At 40.3% G+C, this 17,814-nt stretch overlaps 1 protein-coding gene across 4 annotated transcripts in view; it reads right to left on the bottom strand.

Moving 5' to 3' along the window:
• The window catches only part of EBF1 (EBF transcription factor 1), a 439,555-nt gene that overhangs the window by 393,775 nt on the left and 27,966 nt on the right, over positions 1-17,814 (bottom strand). For 3 of the 4 annotated variants that reach the window (XM_056517346.1, XM_056517348.1, XM_056517347.1), the window contains exon 5: positions 12,110-12,183. In XM_056517346.1, the coding sequence (XP_056373321.1) occupies positions 12,110-12,183 (74 nt within the window). Of the gene's footprint in view, positions 1-12,109; positions 12,184-12,874; positions 13,260-17,814 lie in introns of those variants that run through there. The other variant, XM_056517349.1, reaches the window with a different exon arrangement.

Below are 17,814 nucleotides of genomic sequence, written 5' to 3'. Positions count from 1 at the left end.
AAAATACTACTCCAGAAAGTTAAACAGATTTGTAAATTATTTCTATAAAAAAAAAAAATCTTAATCCTTTCAGTACTTATAAGCTGCTGAAGTTGAGTTGTTCTTTTCTGTCTAAGTGCTCTCTGATGACACCTGTCTTGGGAACTGTCCAGAGTAGAAGCAAATCCCCATAGCAAACCTCTTCTATTCTGTGCAGTTCCCGAGACAGGCAGAGATGTCAGCAGAGAGCAATGTTGCCAGACAGAAAAGAACAACTCAACCTCAGCAGCTGATGATTATTGGAAGGATTAAGATTTTTTAATAGAAGTAATTTAAAAATCTGTTTAACTTTCTGGAGCCAGTTGATATATAAAAGAAAGTTTTTTTTTCCTGGAATACTCCTTTAAGGGCTTGTTCCCATTACAATTCTGTCCTCTTTGTCACGTATAGGTCAGCAAAATGGAATGCCAACAAGTACGTGCACATACATGGAGGAGACCCATATACTTCAAATAAGCACTCCGGGTTTTGCTTTTACCCATATCATGCACACTGGCTATTACTAGACATAAAGCGCCATTTGTTTTATTCCAGCGCAGCTGCATCTATACATTTCATTACAGTAACTGGGTCATGTGATCACCAGTTTGACTCTCCAAACATTCCAGTGGAAAACATTTCTTTTATAATCAACTGGTGCCAGAAAGTTAAACAGATTTGTAAATTACTTTTATTTAAAAATTTTAATTCTTCCAGTACTTATCAGCTGCTGTATGCTCCACAGGAAGTTGTATTTCTTTCCGGAATTCTTTTTAGTCTGACCACAGTGCTCTCTGCTGACACCTCTGTCCATGCAAATCTATCCTGCTCTGGACACTTCCTGATACGGACAGAGGTGTCAGCAGAGAGCACTGTGGTCAGACTGAACAAAACTCCAGAAAGAAACACAACTTCCTGTAGAGCATACAGCAGCTGATAAGTACTGAAAAGATTAAGATTTTTAAATATAAGTAATTTACAAATCTGTTTAATTTTGTGGAACCAGCTGATTAAAAAAAATAATTTCCACCGGAGTACCCCTTTAATGTGTCAGAAAAATAGAGTAAAAATGTGTTAGAAATGTAGCAAAAATGCAATGTGTGAACACACCCAAAAGACTTTAAATCTTCGTAAAACACCTAAATTGTGATTATCGGTCAAATCACTTTCTCCTCATGGCAATATTTCTAAAAAAAAAAAAAAAAGCACTTTGAATAAGAAAAAGCTTCAGAACTGTGCATATTGTGAGCTGAAAACTCATGCCTGCCACATCAGCTAAAACAGGTAAGCACAAGGCATATTGTTCTGCAATAATGGCCAATCCTGCACTAAATAATTGGAAAAAAATAATTTCACAGAGTGCTTCTGGGTTCGCACATTGAATCTTTACTGCATTCTTTACTGCATTTTGCTGCAATTTTCCAGAATCACAGAAAAATTACCAAAAAAATGCAATGTGTGAACACTGCCTCAGGAGAGATGTACATCTACTATATATCCTGAGTGTAGAGAGATAGCAGATGGAGCTGGGAGAGGGATGGGAAGGGATCTGAGAGCTAGTAGGAAGGGATCTGGTAAGTGATGATGTCATCTTGTAGTTCACAGAAAGTCAGAACCCAGAACTGACATCCTGTTCTGACACATTAAGCAGTTACACAATTACGGTGCTGGAAGGAAACAAATGACGCTGTAGGACTAGCGAGAGTGAGTATGCATGAGTGAGAAGCTTTAATGGGGTACTCCGCCCCTGCACATCTTATCCCCTATCCAAAGGATGGGGGATAAGATGTCTGATCGCGGGGGTCCCGCCCTGGGGACCCCCGCGATCTCCCTGCTGCACCCGGCGATCGTTTAGAGTGTCGGGTGCAGCGCTGGAGGCTCGTAACGTCACGGCCACGGCTCACTGTGATGTCACAGCCACATCCCCTCAATTCAAGTCTATGGGAGGGGGCGTGACGGCTGTCACGCCCCCTCCCATAGACTTGCATTGAGGGGGAGTGGCTGTGACATCTCGAGCCTCCGCCCCGCATCGCCAGTCATCCGGCATGGAGCGAACTTTGCACCGTGCACCGAATGTCTGGGGTGCCACAGCCGAGATTTCAGGGGTCCCCAGCGGCGGGACCCCCGCAGTCAGACATTTTATCCCCTATCCTTTGCATAGGGGATAAGATGTCTTAGCGCCGGAGTACCCCTTTAACTACCATGAACCAGGAGTCTCAGGATGAACAGAGCTACTTTGCTCCTGGAGGAGTTCTGCAATCCATGGAATTGTAGCAGGGTAAAAAGAAGGTGAATGGTAAAAATATAGCTCCATGCAAATAAATGTAACATAAAAAATTCTTTATGGAATTATAAGTTCGAAAGCAAAATACGTCATCATCAATAAATATTAAAATATATAACATAATATATTCCATTATTATATATAATATACTAAATGGTAAAATAGGAGATTTATGGGCTGTGTAGCCCTAGAAGCCTTTTCCATTCATCTCCCCCATTTTCCGTATCACATGGTAATTCAGCTTTCCGCCACTGGGACAGGCCGGGGCTATTGCATATTTCATTAATCTTAACAGTGAAATAAAACTATACACACAGTGTACTTTACCCGACGAGTCATTTAGGAAAGTCATTTGTCCCGGCGACTGGAATAGCGGAAAGGTTTTTTGACTTGTAATAAATAATGGTCGAAACCATTGAAGCGCCAGTCTCGGCAAGCGTTGCCCAGGCATTGCACACACACAGACGCCCCCCTGCCAGCTGGACTAATGCCACTTTGTGCCCTGCAGAGTCCAACAAAGTCATCTCTATGGCCGGCCTTGATCTCGCACACAATGCGGCCAATTTCTACAAGGTTGCGGCGTATGTGACACACTGAGTTTGCGGACGGCCACATCCTTTTTATGGCAGGGACGGGGATGTTTGTTCAGGGAATTAGGAGGGAAATAGAGTACTCTGTGTAAGGAGCCGAGGAATAGAGACCAGGAGCTGGCGTCTGGCATTCGGGAGCAACACGATTTCGTCAGAGGGTGCATGCCTTAGACTTGTCTTTCCCAACCAGGACGCCTCCAGCTGTTGCAAAACTACAACTCCCAGCATGCCCAGACAGCCTTTGAAAAACCTGCAACAAATCCACACCAAAATCTACATGATTTGCCGTGCAGAGCTCTGCGATTTATCTCTGTAGACCAGTGTTTCCCAACCACTGTGCCTCCAGCTGTTGCAAAACTACATCTACCAGCCGTTGGTTGTCCAGGTTATAGTTTTGCAACAGCTGGAGGCACACTGGTTGGGAACACTGCTGTAGATTGTACGCCCTTGCGAACAGTGCCCTCTCCCCCATGATATCTTTCATTTAGGCAATATTCACTAGCTATGAATTCTAGTTAGTGAGGGCCCATCTTATTTTGTTTTGGGGCCCTATGAATTCTACTTAGTGAGGGGACCATCATATTTTGGTATGGTCCCCCATGAATTCTAGTAGGTGAGGTCCCATCCACTTTTGCTATAGGGCTCTATGAATTCTAGTCAGTGAGGGCCCAACTTATTTTGTTATAGGGCCCTATGAATTCTAGTTAGTGTGGGCCCATCCCATTTTGCTATAGGCCCTATGAATACTAGTCAGTGAGGGCCCATCCCATTTTGCTATAGGGCCCTATGAATACTAGTCAGTGTGGGCCCATCCCAATTTGCTATAGGACCCTATGAATACTAGTCAGTGAGGGCCCATCCCATTTTGCTATAGGACCCTATGAATACTAGTTAGTGTGGGCCCATCCCAATTTGCTATAGGACCCTATGAATACTAGTTAGTGTGGGCCCATCCCATTTTGCTATAGGGCCCTATGAATACTAGTTAGTGAGGTCCCATCCCATTTTGCTATAGGGCCCTATGAATACTAGTTAGTGTGGGCCCATCTTATTTTGCTATAGGCTTTATGAATTCTAGTCAGTGAGGGCCCATCCCATTTTGCTATAGGGCCCTATGAATACTAGTTAGTGTGGGCCCATCCCAATTTGCTATAGGACCCTATGAATACTAGTTAGTGTGGGCCCATCCCAATTTGCTACAGGACCCTATGAATACTAGTTAGTGTGGGCCCATCCCATTTTGCTATAGGGCCCTATGAATACTAGTTAGTGTGGGCCCATCCCATTTTTCTATAGGGACCTATGAATACTAGTTAGTGAGGGCCCATCCCATTTTGCTATAGGACCCTATGAATATTAGTTAGTGAGGGCCCATCCCATTTTGCTATAGGGCCCTAAGAATACTAGTTAGTGAGGGCCCATCCCATTTTGTTATGGTGCCCTGTGAATTCTAGTTAGTGAGGCCCCATCTTATTTTGTTATAGGGCCCTATAAATTCTATTTAGTGTGGGCCCATCCCATTTTGTTATGGGGCCCTATAAATTCTACTTACTGGGGGCCCATCTTATTTTGTTATGGGACCCTAATGAATTGTAGTTAGCGGGGGCCCATTTTATTTAGTTATGGGACCCTAAGGAATTCTAGTTAGCAAGGACCCATCTTATTTCGTTATGGGGCCCTGTGACTCTCAGAATGCCGAATGACGTTGTCCTTTGGTCACCCAACTTTCCCAGAAATAGACCGACCAGGACATGACGGCTCTCGGGCCTACTTGACCCTTCGACCCTCCTCACCTGTTAGTGAACTATCCCCTCATCCCGCTCCAGTAAGAGGCTCTGCATCTGAATTCAAGGCGGCAACCCATAGGAATGTTTTAGTAGGCCGTAAATTTGCTCCCTTTGTCACATAAATGCAAAGCTTTATTGTGCTGTTAGTCTTGACAGAAAGCCCTGCAGAAAGTTGTTTAGGGATTAAATCTCTAAAACAAGCCATTTTCCAAACAGAGGGCTTTCACTATTTCACGTCTGGTTACGGGGAATTTCATCTTCGGGGAAGCAGGCTGTCTCTCACACCATATGGCAAATGGCCGCGCATAGCAATTAGCCGGCCTGATTAATGGGGAGCAGACTCTAATTTTATGCTCATAACCAAAGCTCCATTTGCACCTCTTGTGCAAAATCAGCACTTCGCATGATCCTCTGATTCCATGCTAACGCGTTTTACCTTCTCCAGAGGGGTGGGGGTGGGGGTGGGGATGGGGAGGGGGATTTCTGACCCATATCAGATCCCAATATATTGTTACTGAAGAACGCCAGCTCCAGTTATGCCCTATTAAGAGTAAATCCGTCAATATGAGGGCAGGTATATGGGAAATATATATGGCAGATGTGCCTTGGGGCCCCCTTAGTCACCAGGGCCCTGGGGGACCGCTACCTCTTTACCCCCTTTAGTTACAACCCGGCTTGGACATGTTTATATCTTTTGTTGCCCAATTTGCATCAATCGGATTCCCTCCAGCTACAACTACAACTCCCAACATGCACAGGCAGCCAAAGGCACATACAGATTCCGCAGCACTGTACATTGTTCAGTCAAATTGGTCACTGTCCCTATTGGGGCTCACAACCTAAATTCGCCTAGCAGTGTGTTTTTTTTTTTTTTGTTTGTTTTTTTGGAGTGTGGGAAGAAACCCGCACAAACACAGGGAGAACATACAGACTCATTGCAGATGTTTTCCTTGGTGGGATTTGACCCTAGGACCCCAGACCACTGAGCTACAGTGCTACTATAGGACTCATAAGCTGTGGTCACTAGTAGACATCTACTCAATGAACCCGGCACAAGTTCTTTCCGGTACACACTGGCATATTGTTCTGCCGATGCGCCAACGTAGATCACAAATGTTGAGTAATTATTAGATGTGAACATAGCCTAAGATCTCTTACAGCCCAAATAACAACAAAAATAAGATAGCAAGCCAGAATTAGAGCACTGGCGCTGAGAATGATTGGAAATGCCCCCAAACAGCATATTTCTGGACATATATTGCAGTGGTCTTCAACCTGTGGACCTCTAGATGTTGCAAAACTACAACTCCCAGCATGCCCGGACAGCCGTTGGCTGTCCGGGCATGCTGGGAATTGTGGTTTTGCAACATCTGGAGGTCCGCAGGTAGGAGACCACTGATATATTGGATAGCATATACCATTTGCTACCCAATTGGATAGCATATACCATTTGCAACATTGGGACGTTGGCAAGTATGCAAGCTCAAGAGATGGACTGAAATAAAGAGAGAGACAATGGATGTAGCTACAGAGCAGTGTTTCCTAACCAGTGCACCTCCAGTTGTTGCAAAATTACAACTTCCAGCATGGCCGGACAGCCAACAGCTGCATGGAGTTGTAGTTTTGCAACTGCTGGAGGCACGCTTATTGGCAAACTCTGCTACAGAGGGGCAAGGGGGAAACACCCAGGCCTAAATGGCACATGGCAGGTAGAGGGGACACTCACTGATCTTGCACCGGAGCCCACAAGCTTTTAGGTACACCTTTCTGGGATAAATCCTTTGGTGATGGGTAATAGAATAATGCTATATGGTAAAAAATCATATAACTAGGGGCCAGATTAAGAGCATCATGGGCCTGGTGCTGGTGATTTTCATGTACCCACAAGTGGCCGTGACTTGACAACTCCATTTACTGCGATACACAGTGTGACATAGGTAGGTAGCCACGTAGTAAGTAGGTAGATAGAGAGGTAGGTAGGTGGCTATGTAGGCAGATAGCCAGGTAGGTAGCTAGCTAGGTAGATAGCCAGGTAGGTAAGTAACTATGTAGGTAGATAGACAGGTAGGTAAGTGGCTATGTAGGTAGATAGACAGGTGGCTAGGTGGCTATGTGGGCAGATAGCCAGGTAGGTAGCTAGCTAGGTAGATAGCCAGGTAGGTAAGTGGTTATGTAGGTAGATAGACAGGTGGGTAGGTGGCTATGTAGGCAGAAAGCCAGGTAGGTAGCTAGCTAGGTAGATAGCAAGGTAGGTAAGTGGCTATGTAGGTAGGTAGGTGGCTATGTAGGCAGATAGCCCGGTAGCTAGCTAGGTAGATAGCCAGGTAGGTAAGTGGCTATGTAGGTAGATAGACAGGTGGGTAGGTGGCTATGTAGGCAGATAGCCAGGTAGCTAGCTAGGTAGATAGCCAGGTAGGTAAGTGGCTATGTAGGTAGATAGACAGGTGGGTAGGTGGCTATGTAGGCAGATAGCCAGGTAGGAGCTAGCTAGGTAGATAGCTAGGTAGGTAAGTGGCTATGTAGGTAGATAGACAGGTGGGTAGCTAGCTAACTAGGTAGATAGCCAATTACATAGGTGGCTATGTAGGTAGATAGTAAGGTAGCTAGGTAGTGCTCACATCTCCTGTGCATACAGCTGATGCAGCGCTCGCCTGGCGACCCGGCAGAGTAAAAAATACATATACGGTATATGTTATATGTAGGATTTTTTTTTAGTTTGGCTGGGCCTATTTACAGGTAGGGGCCTGGAGCTGCTGCTTCATTTATCAGCCCCTATGTTAATCTGGCCTTGCATATAGCAAAATTCTTATTTAATTCTATAAATTCCAGTTTTCATCTAAATCCGCAGTAAAAAAAAAAAAATATTTACAAATATTAAATTATTTATACAGCTGATTGGCATTTTACAGCGCCGAAAAGGTTAAACAAATAACATTGCCTGCGCAGAAGTGGCAGCTTTGTTTAATGCCTGGCCGCCAAGTAAATAAACAGCATCTCTTACCAGTCTGTAGGCAGCGAGGAAAATGGTAATCTCTGGCATTAGCTGCCTGACATTTTAAATATGGCTTTTCTGTCTAAAGTATACTGTACAAATAGCATCATTTGCCTTCAACAGCTTCATGATTCCCCCGCTGTGAGCTGTGGATTTTTTCTTCTCTCTTAGTTGTATTTATAAAAGGGAAAATCCATTCCATCAGTAAAGTAACCCAACAAGATGATAAACACTGCAAACCACACCAGTAGGAGAGAGCAAAGTATGTATCAGTGTGGGGGCGGAGGGGGCGCCAGCTGAAGTGGGCGCTAAGTGCCTGTCAATCACTACTATTACTGTCCATCAATGTGTACACAGAAGGCAGAGGCTACAGAGGACTGGAGGGACTAAATCTGGGGGGGGTCCTGACTAGAAGTGCCAGAAAAGGGGGGCAAATTTATTATAGATTAAAATGAGAAAGTTTTGGATGGATGGATGGATTGATGGATAGATTGATCAGTAGAAAGATAGAATGATGGATAGATAGATAGATAGATAGTAGAAATAAGTATAAATAGAAGAAAGATAGAAGAAAGAGAGTGATCAATAGAATAAATAGATAGTAGATTAGCAAATAGATAACAGTAGATAGATAGATAGATGTGAGATAGATAGATATGAGATAGATAGATAGATAGATAGATATGAGATAGATAGATAGATATGAGATAGATAGAGAGATAGATAAATAGATAGATAGATAGATATGAGATAGATAGACAGATAGATAGATATGAGATAGATAGATGTGAGATAGAGAGATAGATATGAGATAGACAGATAGATAGATAAATAGATAGATAGATATGAGATAGATAGACAGATAGATAGATATGAGATAGATAGATGTGAGATAGAGAGATAGAGAGATAGATATGAGATAGATATGAGATAGATAGATAGATAGATAGATAGATATGAGATAGATAGATATGAGATAGATAGATAGATAGATAGATAGATAGAGAGATAGATATGAGATAGATATGGATAGATGAGATAGATAGATAGATATGAGATAGATAGATAGATAGATATGAGATAGAAAGATAGATAGATAGATAGATAGATAGATAGATAGATAGATAGATAGGATATAGATATATGGATAGATGAGATAGATAGATAGATAGATAGATAGATATGAGATAGATAGATAGGATATAGATAGATAGATAGATAGATATGAGATAGATATATATGAGATAGATAGATAGATAGATAGATAGATAGATAGATAGATAGATAGGATATAGATATATGGATAGATGAGATAGATAGATATGAGATAGATAGATAGGATATAGATATATGGATAGACAGACATACAGATAAATACAAAGCAGAGGATCCACCACAGCGCACACAGGATGAAGTGAAGCAAGTAGCTTTATTCCATACACATCTGGCAATATTTTGGGTACTCCACTGTAACCTTTCTCAAGCCGGCCGATGTTTTTGTTGCGGATTTGTTCCAGGTCCCCAGCACCGCCCCTAGTAAGTTTATTTCATTTATTACACCTATGCACTTATTGCATTTGTATGCCACTGTATATGTTTGCACTCTACTTGATTTATTTAAATTACCAGCGCCAATTCCCGGGCGTCACCACTATGGTGCTTTGTGCATAAATCCCCACTGTTGTAATTACTCATTTTCATTCATTGTAAATGTATTATGTAATTACTTCTGACCACATATATATATATATATATATATATATATATATATATATATATATACCACCATGTATCCGCATATTTGTTACTTGAGAAAAATTACAATGGAGTCACTGAAACGTTGCCAGTTGTGCTTGGAACAAAGCTACTTCTCTCCACTTCATCCTGTGCCTGCTGCGGTGAATCTTCTGCTTTGTATCTATCTGTGGCCCTTAAATCGGGGCCCCTCACCTATATCACCCGAATGCCACCACACCTAGCTACAGTGCTGCTGCTTCTTCTCTTCTATTGTGCATACAGATAGATAGATAAATAATTAGATAGATAGATAGATAGATAGATAGATACTGACAGACAGATAGATATGAGATAGATATATATAAGAGAAATAGATCGATAGATAGATAGATAGATAGATATGAGATAGATAGATATTAGAGAAATAGATCGATAGATAGATAGATATGAGAGAGATAGATAGATATGAGATAGATATGAGACAGATAGATAGGAGATAGATAAATTGATATAGATAGATAGATATGAGATAGATAGATAGATATGAGATAGATAGATAGATAGATAGATAGATATGAGATAGATAGATAGATATGAGATAGATAGATTATAGATAGATATGAGATAGATAGATATGAGATAGATAGGAGATAATAGATAAAAAGATAGATACATAGATATGAGATAGATAGGAGATAATAGATAAAAAGATAGATAGATATAGATAGACAGGTAGATAGATATGAGATAGTTAGATAAATAGATGGATATGAGATAGATAAATAGATATGAGATAGATAGATAGATAGATAGATAGATAGATAGATAGATATGAGATAGATAGATAGATAGATATGAGATAGATAGATAGATATGAGATAAATAGATATGAGATAGATAGATAGATAGATATGAGATAGATGGATAGATAGATATGAGATAGATATGAGATAGATATGAGATAGATATGAGATAGATAGATAGATAGATATGAGATAGATAGATAGATATGAGATAGATAGATATGAGATATATATGAGACAGATAGATATGAGATAGATAGATATGAGATAGATAGATAGATATGAGATAGATAGGAGATAATAGATAAAAAGATAGATAGATAGATAGATAGATAGATATGAGATAGATAGGAGATAATAGATAAAAAGATAGATAGATATAGATAGACAGACAGACAGGTAGATAGATATGAGATAGATAGATAGATAAATAGATAGATGGATATGAGATAGATAGATAGATAGATATGAGATAGATAGATAGATATGAGATAGATAGATATATAGATAGATATGAGATAGATAGATATTAGATAGATTGATAGATAGATATTAGATAGATATTAGATAGATAGATAGATAGATAGATATGAGAGATAGATAGATAGATATGAGATAGATAGATAGATATGAGATAGATAGATAGATATGAGATAGATAGATAGATAGATAGATAGATAGATATGAGATAGATGGATAGATAGTTATGAGATAGATAGATAGATATGAGATAGATTGATATGAGATATATAGATAGATATGAGATAGATAGATAGATATGAGATAGATAGATAGATGGATATGAGATAGATAGATAGATAGATAGATAGATATGAGATAGATAGATAGATATGAGATATATATGAGACAGATGGATATGAGATAGATAGATAGATAGATAGATAGATATGAGATAGATAGATAGATAGATAGATAGATATGAGATATATATGAGACAGATAGACATGAGATAGATAGATAGATAGATAGATGTGAGATAGATAGATATGAGATAGATAGATATGAGATAGATAGATATGAGATAGATAGATAGATATGAGATAGATAGATAGATAGATAGATAGATATGAGATAGATGGATAGATAGATATGAGATAGATAGATAGATAGATATGAGATAGATAGATATGAGATAGATAGATAGATAGATAGATAGATAGATAGATATGAGATAGATAGATAGATAGATATGAGATAGATAGATAGATATGAGATATATATGAGACAGATAGATATGAGATAGATAGATATGAGATAGATAGATAGATATGAGATAGATAGATAGATAGATATGAGATAGATAGATAGATAGATAGATATGAGATAGATAGATATGAGATAGATAGATATGAGATAGATAGACAGACAGATATGAGATAGAAGTATCGGTAGAAGAAGGAGGGAGAATAAATAGATAGTAGATTGGCAGCCAGATACACATAGATAAATAGATTGATAAGTATAGCTATATAGACATAAGATGGATGGACAGATTGATAGATAGAAAGAAAGATGTGCAATGTAATCCTAAATATGAGAGAGAGAAATAGATAAATAGATGAGACAGATTTGCAGTCCATCTATACCGCCGATTACATTTTTCTGGCATCTTCCAATGCATAATTAGCACCAATTTTTAATTTGCACTTACAGGAAAAAAAGAAGAAAAAAAAAAAAGAAATGATAAAGTCTTCTTCCCCCTATACGTGCAGGAGGATTAATATGACCTAGAGGGCATGTGTCAACAGATCCTAATAATAAAGTCACAATTATGCTGGTAAAGAAAAATAAAAAATATATATAAATAATAAAAATAAAAATGACATAATAAATCTAGTATAGCATAGTAATCATCTGTCTGGTGACATTACTGTTACCTGCACATGATCTCGTGTGTGAGGAGGACGCGGCACATTTCGGGGTTCTTATCTTGTCCTTCATAGACGATTGCCTGCATGGAGAGAGATCCAGGGAGAACGTAAGTGAACCCATCCACCGTTTAGGGTTAACAACATATTTTGTACATTTTAATTTTGAAATGTTAAAAAAAATAAAACATTTTTAACATAATTTATAAAAATATAATCTACTTTTTATATGCACTATGGCAGTGGTCTCCAAACTGTGGCCCTCCAGCTGTTGCAAAACTACAACTCCGGGCATGCTGGGAGTTGTAGTTTTGCCACAGCTGGAGGTCCACAGTTTAGAGACCACTGTGCTGTGATATTCTGACACTCTGATTGGACAGAGTCAAGCTGTGTATGGCCACACCCCCTTGTCAAGAGTAGTGGCGAGGCCCAATTGTCAAACTACTCAAAAACTTTCAGGAGGACCTTACAGAGGAACGGAAATGCACTAGAATAATTATCGTCTTTCATTCATGTATTAGGCCCCATTCACGTAAGGTTTTTAGCTACGCTTACGTCAGCAACCTGTCAAAAAGGGACGTCGATGTATATATCCTGTTGTTTTGCCTGTGAGCCCATTCAGTTCAATGGGCCCAACCTAGTCTAGGGTATGTTCACACTCCAAAAATGTGGAGATTCCGTCGGCAACATCCACCACCAAAATCCATCGGCTCTAGGACCCCGCAGACCTGCAATGACACCATTGACGGCAATACAGTCCGCATGGACTTTCACCAGAAAAGAATGAACATGTTTATTCTTTTGGAGGTTCCCAAATCCTAATTTTTCCCCGCTACACAACTTCCGCAGTGTGATTGGGTCACCGGAAAACCCATTCACGCCAATGTTGGATTCGTGCAGCGGAATTAAGCGCAGAGTTTCAGCTAAGTATATTTGGTCCATTTCCTAAACGTATCCTGTTTCTACGCAGGACATAGAACGGGGCCTTATAATGTGAATGGGGCCTTATGAAAGTGGTATTTCTAATTTGTGAGCTTTTCATTGTTAACATTTAAATAAAGTTGATCTTTAAGAAGAAAAAAAGACAGTAACACAGCAGATTACAGCTGTGAAAGGAAAGCAGCCTCCTGATTGGTTGCCATGGGCAACTTCTCTGCATTCATGTTTCCAGGGTTCCCTCCCTTTGTTTTTGACTGTATGAAACCCATTTTGAAAGTGAAATTGGGGGAGATTTATCAAAACCTGTGCAAAGGAAAGTTGCCCAGTTGCCCATAGCAACCAATCAGATTGCTTCTTTCATTTTTCAGAGGCCTTGTTAAAAATGAAAGTAGAGAGCTGATTGGTTGCTATGGGCAACTGGGCAACATTTCCTTTGCACAGGTTTTGATAAATCTCACCCTTTGTGATCAGTAAAGGAAAACACTTGACCTCTACAGTCTAAATTTCTCCTCGAATTTATTTCTCCACAATGTAATAACAAAGCCGTCTAATTCGCACACCACGCAATAAAAAAAAAAACAAACATATTTTCCCAACCTTGTTTGGGGTTTTCAATAGAAACGAGGTATTGTTATAATAAAAAAAAAACAAAAAAAAAAACACTGAGTTTATTGGCGGGATCCAGAAATAGAAATGGCTGACGTTTAACCTCTCGCATTGTTATCAGTAACGGGTAGAAAAAAAAAAAAAAAGAACAATCGTGGTTATATATCAAAGCGTTTAACAAACACAGTAAAGTCAAAAGAAATTGGGCTAGATAGGGACAACCCTACGCAATGCTGAACCCGGTGAGGGCAATCCATTGTGTCTTTGAAGTGGGTGAAAATAGTTTATTGCCAATTATTAACTGGGTCAGGTACAGACAGATGTAAATCAAAAGGCGAAAAACGTTATAATAATCAACTTGATGACTAAAACTGCTAAATAAACTTAGGTTTGGTGGATAAGGACGAACGGCAAAACAAAAGACTGGCAAAAAGGCAGATGGGTTCTTCAGGAGGACCCAGAAGTTTAGGTTTGCTTGAACCTACACGTAAAGTGGTTCTCCACATTGGGCAATCCTGCACGTAAAGTGGTTCTCCACATTGGGCAATCCCTATTTTTAAGTGTCTGATTACAGGGATTTGACAATTGGGACCTCCGCAATCTCCAAAATGGGGCTCGGCCCTCACCTCCAGGTCTTGGCAGTGATGGCATGCTTAGCCAATCATCGGCTGCAGCAGTGTCTCGCTTCAGTTTGTGATTGGCTGAGCAGACCTAAAGGTAAGGGATAAGATCAAGAGGGTCCGACTACTTGGACCCCAAAGATTATAAGAACAAGGTTCCTGTGTCCCTCCGTTTCAGTGAAATGGCGGCAAAGCATGCAGACTGTTACTCCATTCAAAATATATGGGACCACTGAAAATAGCCAATTATAGCCGTTATGATGGGTAGGGGGTCTCATTGTTTGGAGTAAATGGATCAGATACTTATCATTTATCCTGTGGGGCAGACGATGAGGCAGATTATTGATACTGTCTAATTTCTAGACAGTGTACATTAGGAAATTCCAGACAGATTCTGCTTACACGAACCGGCGTTGGCATTTACTGTCCGAAAAATAAGAGCAGTCCCATTCACTACACCACGGTCCTGGGACGTCTCTGATGGATTCCGCCAGAAGATTGAACATGTTCAATCTTCTGGTTGAATCTGATTCAATGTCTCTGAAAATCCGCTACAGAACATCTGGAAGTCTGCAGAGAACTTCCTGAGATCAATGGGAGTCTGTGTGCGGAATTTCCACAAGGAAATTCTATAGTGTAAAGAGGCACTAATGTTTACTCAGAATTTCATGACCTTCAGAGGGACAACTGACCCCCCAACTCATGAGCTTCTATATGTTCATATATGTCCCCAGTGAGTTGTAATACTACCGATCCTCAAAGAAATAGAGGCGTTCATCATGTTTCGAAGACAAGAATACTTTTGAAATGTAATGAGGCCTACTAGAAGGGTTACTGATTTTATAATGGGTGGGAGGGGCTTTATATAAAATGGGTGTGGTTTATTGTTGCTCAGTGTTTGAAATGTCATTTGCTAAGGCTATGTTCACACAGCGGAATTTCTGTGCGGAATTCTGCAGAAGAATTCTGCCCAAATTTACTGCCCATCCACTTCAACGGGATTCCGCTGTCCCATTCACTCAATGGAATTTTCAAATTTCCAATCTGTCTTTAATTTTGAGGAATTCCGCGGCAGAATTCCATTGACGTCAATGGGGCTTTGAATTTTAATAGAATTCTGTGCTTTGAGAACACAGAATTTCTCCGGTTTGCCGCAATCCTGTTAAGTAGTAGAAAGGAAAAATGGGGGGATTTTTAGTGGAGCGCTTCTGCTTGGCGATGAACAAAACTGAAAACAGCCACGGTTGCACAGGACAAAGGTTTATTGGAAATAGAATAGATAGGACAACGCGTTTCGGCGTTAATAAGCGCCTTACTCAGGTCCATAGAGTTCAAGTTTGTGTGTCCTGTCTGTGCATGCTGTGCAGTGGTGGCGTCAACGACGCCACCGCTGCACAACATGCACAGACAGGACACACAAACTTGAACTCTGTGGACCTGAGGAAGGTGCTTGTTAGCGCCGAAACGCGTTGTACTATACTATTTCCATTAAACCTTTGTCCTGTGCAACCGTGGCTGTTTTCAGCTTTGTTCATCGCCAAGCAGAAGCGCTCCACTAAAAATCCCCCGTTTTTTCCTTTCTACTACTTCGCATTTCCGTACCTTTGAGGATACGGAAGAAGGGGATAGCGAGCCGCACGCTACACACATCCTACTCATCTACCCTCTCGCAGAGGGTTTCTGTTTTGCTCTGCTGGAATCTCCTGGCGGACCGCGACAAAACCCAAGACCAAGGGGTGTGTTAGGCTCCCACGTTCCTCCCACCATCTCCCCGGAGAGCGCCCCTCTCTTTTTTACTTCTGCCTTTGCAATCCTGTTAAGAAAGCTTTGCTGAACAGAATTGCAGATATTCTGCTGTGTGAACATGGCCTTAGGGTATTTTCCTAAATGAATTTCCTCGCTGATTTGTGCTGCCTGAAATTGGGGCTTATTTCTCACTGACTTTGTCGCCCAAAATTGTGACCAATAGGCTTCGCTGGCGTTACGGAACGCTCAACGTGTGAACTGAGCAGCAACCTACTATTGAGATCAATGGGATTCTGCTGCTGGTGTAATAGGCTCGGAATTTCTTCTTGAATGTCTGTAGTGGGAACGAGCCCTTACTATTTTAATGTTGAATAGCAATGAACATGGCTGCATTACCTCACGTTACTTCAGTGAGCGTACAAGGTATAACAAAGGTTTACTAACTAAAGAGATATTGTCAGATGAACCATCCTCTTAGATTGGTTGACAGTGAAACATCTTCAATGCTTCCGATGGATCTGAACGTCTTCGAAGAGGACTGTGCTAATAATTGGTATTTCTCTTCCAAGCCGAGTGCCATTTGATCGCTATGTTAAGCTTACAATCCCAGCAAGCATCTTATTAAACATTTGTTATGAGAGAACAATGCACCCGCAGCAGACAGAGAGTGAACGCGCTGACATTCCTGTCATGGCTTCTCGTCGTACCTCACACCTCCTGATCCCAGAGCCAAGTCAGACTACCGACAAGACATGTGCAATTTTCCTTTCAATTCAGACATCAGAGCATGGTAAAAACATGAACCTGTAACACGTCTGGAGACCCAATCCACTTCAGACTGGCACTTGTGTCTTTTTAGTCTGATGTTTGCTATACGATGGCAAATCATGGAATTACAGTGTCAGATGGCGCACGAGGAGATATCGTATTGTAAAAGTTAATGATACAGACAGGCTGAGCTCCCCATCACCTTCCCTGCTAACATGGCCGCAATGGGGGTGGAAGGAATATGGTTGGAAATGAAAAGAAAGCGGGAAAGAAAGAAAGATAGATACTAGATATGTAGGTAGGTAGATAGTCTGTACTTGTATGCAATTGTCTTAACAAGGAAGGAACTAGGTAGAAGAATAGATTCTAGAAAGAAATAGAAAGAAGGTACAGAAACATAATGGATAGATACGATAGTCTGTGCTTTGTCCATGGAAGAATAGAAAAAGAAATGAAAGAAAGAAAGAAACTAGGATAGATAGCAGATATATAGATGGATAGATAGATATGAGATAGATAAATAGATATGAGATATATAGATAGATTTGAGATAGATAGATATGAGATAGATAGATATGAGATAGATAGATATGAGATAGATAGATAGATAGATAGATAGATAGATAGATAGATAGGAGATAGATAGATATGGGATAGATAGATAGATAGATATGAGGTAGATAGATAGATATTAGATAGATAGATATGAGAGAGAGAGAGAGAGAGAGATAGATAGATATGAGGTAGATAGATAGACAGATAGATAAATGGATAGATATGAGGTAGATGGATATGAGCTAGATAGATATGACATAGATAGATAGAAAGATAGATAGATAGATAGATAGATAGATAGATAGTCTGGATTTTTTCATCCTTGGAAGAAAATAAAAAGCCATGGAGTGTTCCTTTAAGTCTGTGAATTGCTATAATCACTTAGTCTTGTATCTCTAACTGTTCATGCAATCCTTCCATTAGTATAGCTATTATATATGACAGGGTAACATCACTGTATGTAGTAGAGTTGGTCTGCTG

Source organism: Hyla sarda, chromosome 4, assembly GCF_029499605.1.
Source record: "Hyla sarda isolate aHylSar1 chromosome 4, aHylSar1.hap1, whole genome shotgun sequence".
In the NCBI taxonomy this organism is placed as follows: domain Eukaryota; kingdom Metazoa; phylum Chordata; class Amphibia; order Anura; family Hylidae; genus Hyla; species Hyla sarda.
This window is presented reverse-complemented; position numbering and strand designations above follow the sequence as displayed.